At 33.4% G+C, this 10,898-nt stretch overlaps 1 protein-coding gene across 5 annotated transcripts; it reads right to left on the reverse strand.

Annotated features, from left to right (window-relative positions):
* Positions 1–2,650: 2,650 nt before the first annotated feature.
* Positions 2,651–10,404, reverse strand: SLG1 (Tetratricopeptide repeat (TPR)-like superfamily protein). Of its 5 annotated transcripts, none has more exons than XM_088106573.1 (6): positions 10,098–10,404; positions 5,229–6,267; positions 4,789–5,083; positions 4,407–4,651; positions 3,318–3,478; positions 2,651–3,094 (listed from the first exon to the last, which is right to left on the reverse strand). In XM_088106573.1, the coding sequence occupies exons 1-6, from the start codon at positions 10,226–10,228 to the stop codon at positions 2,896–2,898; spliced, it is 2,070 nt and encodes a 689-aa protein (XP_087962699.1). In that variant the 5' UTR covers positions 10,229–10,404; the 3' UTR covers positions 2,651–2,895. The 5 variants fall into 5 exon arrangements, with proteins under 5 accessions (XP_087962699.1, XP_087962700.1, XP_087962701.1 ...); XM_088106574.1 differs by having other exon boundaries at positions 5,229–6,298; positions 10,098–10,238; XM_088106575.1 differs by lacking the exon at positions 10,098–10,404 and adding an exon at positions 6,886–7,108.
* Positions 10,405–10,898: the final 494 nt, after the last annotated feature.

Here is a 10,898-nt window from a genome sequence, read left to right on the forward strand (position 1 = left end):
GCTACTCGTCTCCCATGTCATAATGTCATTGTTGAATATGTGATTTGTTTAGAATTTAATTGAAAAATATTACATATAATAAAAAAAATTATAATAACAAAAAGGATAAAAAAAAAATTAACTTGATTTCTATATAAAAAGACTTAAGGAAACACATCTAGAAACTTATGAACCCTTTGTAAAACCTAATTTCGACCTTTTTATCATCTTTACGTCCTTTTGACTCCTTTGCTTCTAGATTTAATTTTGTTGTAATTTCTTAATAAATTCTAATGTTAAAGTGAACTAATTTATTTCTTTTTTATTATTGTTATGATTTAAGTTTATCTATGTCTTTTATCTTCCAATCAAGTAAAAATAATCATTTTTACATTGTAACTAATTAGCATGTTGTTTAATTTACATGCATATTAATCTTAATAGTCAAAGGTTTTTAATTTTAATTAATAATGTACTTGATTAGAATTAAAAGTTTTCATGTGATTGAAGAAGTTTTTACTAATAATTGAAAATATACTTTAATTAAAGGTTAAAAATTGAACAAAATTTAATCAAGAATGTACTTTGTTTAATTAAATTTTTACTTGATAAAGGTGGTACAAGAATAAACATGATTAGACATAATAATTTTTAATTAAAAATATATTATAGGTAAATTTACTATGATAAATCAAAAAAGTTATTATTTTTAATTAAATGTACTTTGGTTAATGTAGAAAATGCTAACAAGTTAATTAAGAATTACTTTAATTAATTTTAAATAAATAATAATATCAATTGAATAATAATCTTAAAAAAATTAATTATGAATCTTACATAATCCATCTATTTTACTATCAGTTTAAAAGTCTTTTATTTACTTGTAATTTACTTTATTGCTATTTGATTTAATTTAATTTGTTTATCATAATTGAATACCAAAAACTCATCTTTGTCATAGAGTAGTATTAGGCACATAATCTCATAAGCATTTTCATTTTAATTCTCTTAGGTGCACTTTTACTTATTTTAGGCATATTAACTTTTGCATATCATCCATATTTACTAATTTTAATTTCATTAGGCTATATCTTTATTTTTATATTTTATTGTATTATGTTTTTTTAACTCTTTGTACAAGTTTTTATATTAAATTGTTAAAGTAGATCTTAAGCATAAATTTGTTAAAGTAATCATAGTAAATGTAACCAAACTACATTTTCAATTAAATATCACTATAGTAATGTCTATTTTTTTTTATCACTTTTATTAAGTAAAAAAAACTAATTAACCAACTTATATTTTTTATCAATTCTTATTCATGCTTCATTTTTATCAAAGTACATTTTCGCAAAAACTCATTCAATCACATGAAAATTTCTAATTTTAATCAAATTACATTCTCAATTAAAACTAAAAATTATTCGACTCATATGATTAATATGCATGTAGATTAAACATCGTACTAACTAGTTACAATGTAAAAATTGTTACTTTTACTTGATTCAAAGATAAAAGACATAAACATAAATCACAACAAATTATTTTATTGTAACATCATAATTCATTAAGAAATTGTAATAAAATCAATTCTAACTATAATGGAGTAGAAAGGACGTGAAAAATGACGAAGAGATCGAAATTAGGTCGTTCAAGTAAAGAAACATGAACTTTAACTTTTTATGTCTTTTCTATTGATATAATATTCTCTTTTATAATATTAATAAAAAAATTGATTTATGTTTTTGAAAAACATTAAAAAATAACTTGAATCTACTAAAATTATCTCATTTAACTTCAATAGAATAAATTTTGTATTTAACATATATAATTGATACTGATGATAACAAAAAAAGACTATAGATATTGTTAATTTATAAATTACACTAGTCTATGTTGACAAAAAAAATCCTGACAATAAAAAAATAACTACATTTGACTTTAACATGAAAATAAAAAATATACATCTTATCATATGATATCGTTAATTTTATCCAAGTTAATGCCATTCCAACTACAACAATGCATACAAGAGAAAATACGAATATTATATATATATATATATATATATATATATATATATATATATATATATATATATATATATATATATATATATATATATGAGAAAGAAAAAGTATAAAAAAAAATGTAACTTTTCATGTTTTAAGTTTCAAATTTATTTAATTATAAATAATAAAACTAACCTCGAAGATACTATAATTTCAATTGCCTTTAAAACTTCCTTTCTAATCAATATTTTTCTTTCATAAAACGTTCCGAATCCTTTATAAAAAATGAATTATTCTCAAAACAATTTCTATCCAATCATAATGTAAAGATGAGAAAATTCAGAAAAGATAAATGAAATCGTCTCATTTTTTTTTATATATAAGGCGCTTTAAGAAAATAAATGAAGTGATATTATTTCGCATAGTATAAAGAGCATTTTCTTGTTTTCCTCAAAAACAACTAAAATATGTACCCGAAAAGAAATGAAAAGAAAATTTCCCAAATTGCACATACAATAGCCTCAATTTTAAAGCAGCCATTTACACTTTTTTTCAGTCAAAGCATTAATGACGTGATTAGATTTATAAAAAATATTAAAAAGAACAGCAAAAAATCCACACAACAGAAACACAACCATCTAGACTCATCATGACCCACATTTGATAAGAAAGTAACTCAATTGCATGAAATATAACTTCCAATTTGCCAAAACAGCAATTTAAAATTTTAACATGGTTTGTGTTTTTCCAGGCATGGACCCAAATGTTGACAAGTACCAAAGAAAATAAAAAGACATACTGAATATGTAGTAAAATGTCTGGGCACTCTATTTATTTTGTCTACTGGTCAGGCTGTGTTTATATGTTTGTATGAGTCAAAGCAAAGACCCCAACATTAGTTAGTCTAGGAAGGGGAATACTTTTCCATGAGCTTGGTCAGTTCCTCATCAAACTTCTGCTCATGCTCCACCTCTTCCTCCCAATGCCTCTTCTTCAAAGCAGCATAACCCACTTGATGGGCATGCAACAGTTTCTCCTTTTCAGCAACAAAATTCTCCATTTCTTTATCTTGAACCTCAACAAATTTTAGATATTCTTCCACCCTACATCAAATTCACCAAAATCCATTGTAAAATATCATGCCATGCCCTGTCCAAATAATTTTTAACCCACTAGGGCGGCAGGGAACTTGAGTTCTGATTATGTGAAATTAGTTTTTCTCAAAAAACATACTCTTTAATGATTCAATTTTCTACGTAACACTTTCACAAACTTTATAGATGTGAATATATCATTAGTCCAATGGAAGGAATAAAAATTACATACTTGAGTCTATATTCCTCAGCATTTGCATGACCAGTAGTGCTTGACTGCTTCACCTTCTCACGTTCCTCCTGTTGCATCTTCTCAAAATCTTCTTCCCTTTCATCCCTTGAATCATGAATGATCTTTATCTGGTCCTTGAAAAATTGTTCTTGCATATACATCTTTCATGATTGACAGAATACAATAGTGAGAAACGTTACCATAAAAGAAAAAATATGATAACCTAGAGATCATTTAAGATTGTTAGATATATTAAATTATTAGATATCTTATTTTTATCTTTTATCTTTAGTTAGTTTGTTATTATTCTTTATTTGAATTTTGAACTTAACTCATATTCTTCTATTATAAATAGAGTACCTTGTGTCTACATAGTTTTTACTATATTGAACAAAGACAAATAACAAATAACATTTTTGTTTCTTGAAGAAAAAACATGTTAAGCTCAGGGTCATTGGAAAAGGTAAACCAAGAAGGCAAGAACATGGATGGAATCATTCAATTAATTTGTTCTGGAAAACTGGGTTAACGGTGTGTGCCCCAGACCGATAAAAGTAACAAACCTAGATCCAAATATTTACAGGATTTTGTGTTTCTCTTTCAAGGCATCATTATATAACAAGCATTTCGATAGATAACATAATGCAAATGTAGGCCAGTGCAACCATATCATTGCTCATTGATTATTTTTTTACTTTTAATGAAAGCAGGACAATATAGTAGTAACAACGTGACATTTAGGTGGGAAATAAATGCAGATATGCAACTCTATCTTTAATTAAGTGATGGTCTGATTTGACACATCAAACAGAAATTCAATGGGTACATGAAGCACATTTTCATAAGCAAAATATCTCACAAAGGAAGATAAAAAATGTGACCCTAACCTTAGCTTATCCACTATTGTACTAACACATAAATTACAGCTCAAACTTTTGAACAAAACAATCAAGCAGAAACACATTTTAACCACAACTCGCTGACAGCAGAAATAATACGCTACAAGTACATCCGAGTAGCAAATATGCACAAAGTAACCACTTTACAATAAAAATAATAACCATAAATACTGTCTGATCCTAGTATTACCTCTTCTATAGTCTCTTCATGTTGCATTTTAGTTCTCCTCCGCACTATGCGGTTCTCCTCCATTGTCTTGCGCAGCTTTTCAGACATTTTACCAATGGATTCTTCAAGAGTTTTCGTGTGTTTAGTTGTTTTCACAACCTTGTTCTTAAAATATAGAAGTTGTTGGTTGTCTTCATTCATTTGGCGAATTTGGTGTACAACCATCTCCTGGTATGATCTCATGTCAAATTTTAGTCTAGATTTACCTACATGATTTCAGATGAGAAGAGATGACAAAAGCCAGCTTATACTTTGTAAACATAAATTAACCTGCATATATAGTACACAACAATTTGCACAGTACAAATAAGAAGAAAAGTAATGAGGAAAGAGGAAATGAAACCTTGGCTATGCCTATTGAAAAAGTCAAGATCTTCTTTTGTAGCCATGTAACCATAGAGCTGGCGCTTTCCCCCAGGGAGATATAAATTAGGGCGATTGAACCAAGAATCTTTATCAGTTCCTTGCTCTGTAAAATGCTTGTCCAGACGCTCTGCCTCTAGATAGCCGCTTGCTGATGCTTCAAATATCAACACACTCATCCCTCGATGACCTTGTGGGCCGTAAGAGTGGCGAGCTTTAACAGCAGCATATGTGCTAAAATAATCAATAAGTTCTTGGTTACCCATACCTATCCACTGAATAAAAAGAACAAATCCGGAGTCAACATACAAGCAGTAATGTGTGAAATTTGTGAACGTTATGCTCCATAAATACAAACCAGCAAAATATTAACATGACACTAGTAGTTATTCATCATTTGACACCAATAAAAATATACACCTTATCATTTTCGTCCTGTTCAAGCTTCGTATTCTGAATGATAACCATTGGAGGCCAAACTATTTCATGATCTTTTTCTTCTTCTTTCAAACCTTTCCATTTTCCAAATGCCTCCCCAGCTGGAATTACTGAAGTACCCCTCCTGCGTAATTCCTCATCCAAAAGTATAGCAAGTTCTCGGTGAATCTTCACCCTTTTAGATCCCTTTGTTTTGGCATGTGTCACCAAGGGCTGCAGTCCTCTGTACCAATCAATAGCTCCAGGACCACCTTGACAAGCTGGACAATGCCACTGTCTTTCTGGTTCATTAATCTGTTCAACAGTCAAGCCATCCAAATTCTCAAAGAACTTCCTAAACCATTTGTTCTTCTTACGTGTCTCATGGCTCTTTTGACTAACATCAGAATCATAGTCATCACTCATTAGATCATCATCAGTATCTTCCAAAGCATCTGAGTCCTCCTCTTCATCATCATCATCATCAACATCATTATTCTGTTCAAGTTCTTCAGGTGCTATTTCATTCCTTACATTGGGCTGTATTGCACCAGGTCTGGATTGCCAATTCCAGCCATGCTCAAGTGGAGGCCGAATTAAGGGATTTGGAGGCACATAGTTGCCTTCATATCCACTTGTTGCTGACTGAGGCCTACCATTTCCTCTGCCAGCTGGTCTCCTAAAGTTGGCATTTTGTGTCTGCCAGGAATTTCCAGAAGATCTTCCAACTCCTCCATGATTCCGGATGCCTGGCTTTTGAGCCATTTCTGCATTCACCCAAGTCTTAGGATTAGAATTATGGGCTGGCGCCCCCCATGGCTTTGCAGCACTGCTTCCAGCTCTGTTCTTCGATTTTTTTGCATATACCTCCCATTCACCATCATCTTGTCCTGAGTTTAGCATGGTGTCAGCAACACTCTGAGTCAACTGATCAATACTAGGCTGAGATTCGGATATGCTCTTCCCTTTGGACATATCATTGTTAGCCATGGTTTTGGGTCTCCCACTCCCTCTTTTCGAACTCATTTGTATATGCTCTGTTCTGTATCATTATTTTTGTGTGTTCAGTATAACTGACGGAAAAGATAAAGTGCACACAGAATCATAAAACTGAAGGAGCTTGAAAAGAAACAATGTCAGATAATCCATCAACTACAATAAAAAAAGGAAAAACCTACTTTAATTTTACTTGGCAAATAGCAGTCTTAATCTACCAACAGCTGTTGACACAAGTAAATCAAAACAGTGTAGAAATTCATTCAATAAAATATTACATTCTCAAACAAGGAAAATAATCAACACCTCATATTATGAACTCAAAACATTGAAAGAAGGAGACACAATAAATAAGATATAACTGAAGGGGAAATATCAATGGAATAATACAGGAAGACCAAGGCAATAATGTGTGTGGTTCACGTGATTTATGTTTGATTAGGGTACAAATCAATTCAGCCCACAAATTCATATCACCAAGATGAATAATTGTATCATACCACATAAAGTGTAGTAAATTGTACAAAAGTCATAATACTAAGCAAAATAGTGAATTTAATAACAAGAGTCATGCAATTATAGAAGAGGAGAAGAAAAATACAGCAAGAAATGGCATCATAAGGCCAACTATCTGAACTCAGTGAGAAAAACACAATTTACCCACTTTGGTCACCATTTTCCATGATTTTGACTGGAAAAAAGCATCACTGCAACCACAACTGCCAGGTGCAACACGATGACCATTGGATGGCAAGGTGCTGCAACCTGCTGTGGAAGAATCAAACTATTCATGTGTGATACAAGATGCAATTCACACAATTCATTTGTCTGAGATATGTGAAAAGAAAAAGGAGAGATGGGTCACTAAATATGTCTGAGATATGTCTTCACAATGCCATAATACTTATCCAGGATTAAGCTAAAAACTCCACGGGTTCTTTAACTTGTTGATCCAATGTGTGTAGTGTACTGTAAATAATGCTTCTTTGGGGGTGGGAACAATCTCCAGCCACAAAAATGTTATTTGATCTCTCTACTTCGATCCAGCTGCATCCAGCTGGCTTTCTCAAATCTTTGTTCCTCATCATTCTTCTCACTTCCATTACCCTGTCCCATCTAGCATCCGCTGCGAACAAATTTGATAGTACAATGTAGTTTCCTATATTGTTAGCTTCAATTTTGAAGAGTTTGTTTGCTACAATACGCCCCAAATCTACCTCATGGTGTGTTTTACAGGCACCAAGCAATGTCCCCCAAAGATTAGCATTAGCTTCAATTGGTAAACTAGTCACAAGAGAGTATGCTTCACTAATGCGGCCACCTCGAGCTAGGAGATCCACCACACATGCATACTGTACCAAAGTTGGTTTCATACCATGAAGTTTCTCTATTGAATAAAATATCTTCAGTCCTTCATCTACTCGACCAGCATGACTGCAAGCAGATAATATGGAAGTAAAGATTATATGATCTGGCTGGATTCCCAACTTCAGCATATGAGAAAATATCCAAAGTGCTTCTTCACTCATGCCATGCATAGCATACCCACCAATCATAGCAGTAAACATAACCAGATCCTTATCAGCACTCAATTGAAATATCTTATATGCATGACCTATGAGGCCGCATTTGGCATATGCATCTAAGAGGGCAACTTCGAGGTGAAGATCCTTAAAAATTGACCGAATAATATACCCATGGCACTGGCTCAGCAAGCGTACTGATGCCATTTGTGTGCAGACTGGAAGGAGGCTCATGATAGTCACCGTATCAGGCTTCATCCCTCGAGCTTGTAACGCATGGAACAATCTAAGAGCTTGTTCAGGACAATCATTTTCGGCATATACCCGAACCATGAGATTCCATGTTGTAAGGTCAGTCTCTGACATTGTACTAAATATCATGTTTGCATCAAGATGTGATCCTAAACCCACATAACCAGATATCAGTGAATTGGATGTGACCAGATTCCTTTTTTCTGATAGATTCTGAAACATTTTGTTTGCATACTCCATGTTTCCACATTTAGAATATGCATCAAGTATTGCATTCCCAACTGTTAGTGCAGTATCACTTAATAAAGATCCAGTTCTAATTGAATAGTTATGTATTTCTTTAACCTTTTCTACTCTGGAAAAAGATACACAAAATCGGATTATGGTCAACATTGTAACTGAATCAGGTCTAATTCTGAGTTTAAGCATCCGATGTAACAAGTCAATAAATTTTGAATGATGCCTCTTCTCGCCAAAGGCATCAAAAATAGAATTCCACGAGATCAAATCTTTCCTGGGTATCATGCAAAAAGTATAATATGCTTCTCCTGTATAGCCGCATTTTGCAAAGAAACTGATTAAAGCATTTCCAACAGAAGTATCATCAAAAAGGAAAGGACGTCTGAAAATATAAGCGTGGATTTGTTTCCCCACCTGCATATTTTGCAATTGTGCACAAACTGGAAGTATGCTGACCATGGTCACAGAATCTGGCAATAACGTTTCAAGTGATACTAAATTACCAAACAGATGCAGTGCTTTTAACCATTCACCATTTGATGTATACCCTGCAACAAGAGCATTCCACGTGACCAAATCCTTTGAATCCATTGTCCAAAACAAAGCTTCTGCTTCCCTCATTTGCCCAACTTTTAAGTAGAAGCTAATCAAAGCATTACAGACAGAAATATCAGCTGACAAATCAGGCCACTGTTGCACATAAGAGTGGATCTGCCTTCCACAACGGTATGCAACACTCTTATCAAATGAGGCACAAACAGGCAAAATATTTGCAGTAGTCGCATAATTTGGCTGCATATGCCCTTTCAACATTGAACTGAACAACAAGAATGCATCCTCCACTAACCCATTCTCAGCCAAGCCCGAAATCATTGCATTCCACGAAACAACATCTTTGTGAACAATATCATCAAAGACAGCATATGCTTCTCGGGACACCAACCCACACTTTGCATACATTGACACGAGAGCATTTCCAACAAGGGTGTCTTGTTCGAAACCAGACTTGATAACATAAGTATGTACACACAATCCAGCATCCAGGTTCCCCAAACGAGCAAAAACAGGAAGGACAGTAGCAACAGAAATAGAATTTGGCATTGCCTCCCCACCGGTATGCATCATCTTAAATATCCTCGTCACATCCGGATCACATTTGTTGGACCCTGAAAATCCAGACAAAACAATATTCCAAGTAACAGAGTCACGGTGATTGAGTTGAGCAAACAGCTTGAGGCAGTCATCAAGCATGCCACATTTGGCATACATGTTGAGCAGCCCTTTATTGGTAACTTGGCAAAAAACATGACCTTGTTTAACAACATAACTATGCACAGCTCTGCCCAATTTGGGAACCAAAAGAGCAGAACAAGACTTGAGAATGGCAGCCATGACAGTGTGATCCGGTTTAAAAGCTTCATAACTCTTTAAACAGAGGTGGAAAAGAGACAAGGCTTCGCTGTGTCTTGCATCTAAACACAAGCTCCGAACGATTGAACCCCATGTCCTGATATCCCGTCCAAGCATAGTTTTAGACTATCGTGTGAAAATTGAATGCTGTGGTCAAAGCAACAAAAAGCTCAGTATCTGAGCTTTCTAGTTCTTCCTTCTTGTACAAAAAAAGAAGGGTAATAGTGTATCTTGACATCTTCACAAACAGGGATGGTTATCAAACTCGCGAGTTAACTCGTTAACTCGTCCGAGTTTACGTTTCCAGTCATGGTTGCCGAGTTAACTCGGTACCAAACTCGTTTTTGGACTGAACTCGGTAGAATCGGACATGGACTCGGTGGAATAGTTAGCGAGTTCAAAAAAGCCAGAAACGAAGAAAAGAAGGTTGGTTTGGTTTAGGGTTTAAAACCTGATTAGTGTTCTTTGTTTTTCTTTCACTCCACCACTGATCTTCGTCGCTCGTTGTCCAGCTCCGCTCTGTCCGATTGTCGTTCGTGATTGCGCTTGGTCCGGTTGCTGATCGTGGTCGTCGTCGCTCATTCAGTCGCCGTGCGTGGTCGCGTTTCGTCCCCGTTGTCGTTCGTCTGGTTTGCTATCACTGTCACAGTGGCCGCCGCCGCCATCCTCACCGCCTTCCTCGCGTCGCAACTTCTGGTGTGCCCTTCTTCTTCGAGCCGCAAGTGGTGGTGGGTGAAGTTTTGTTATTCTAAAATTATAACCCGTGCCCTGTATGATTTTATTAGGAAATGAATTTTTTATTGTAAAGTGGTTACTTTGTGCATATTTGTGCATAAATGCGTATTTTTTATTAGGAAATGAATTTTTTTTACAATTAAATTCTAAACAAATCCTATATCTCTAAAATATAGTTGGTTCTTACATAGATTTAAAAATATTTAAGATCTTGTGATATTTCAAAAGATTTAACAATTATTATTTTTGATATTTCTAATATAATTAAATAAGATAATTATTTTTAAATATCTAATAAAATATACAAAGATATATTTCCCTTGAATTATCTTTTATCATAAATATTTTTATATCATCAAAGTCTTTCTTTTTGTTTTTGCCAAACTGCTTTTATTTTTTTTATGCTGACTTTTTTTATGAGTTTTATTATTTGTTATTCTTAGTTTTATTATAATGAAGTTTTAATTAATTTATTTCAATACTGCCATCAAATTAACTTTTAATATGTTTTTTTATC

Source organism: Vigna umbellata, chromosome 2, assembly GCF_029865625.1.
Source record: "Vigna umbellata cultivar VRB3 chromosome 2, Vumbellata_1.0, whole genome shotgun sequence".
NCBI lineage: Eukaryota > Viridiplantae > Streptophyta > Magnoliopsida > Fabales > Fabaceae > Vigna > Vigna umbellata.

Bases quoted from the DNA above. Each gene is read 5' to 3' on its own strand.
- SLG1 (XM_047323377.2), bottom strand. From the start codon at position 9,763: ATGCTTGGACGGGATATCAGGACATGGGGTTCAATCGTTCGGAGCTTG.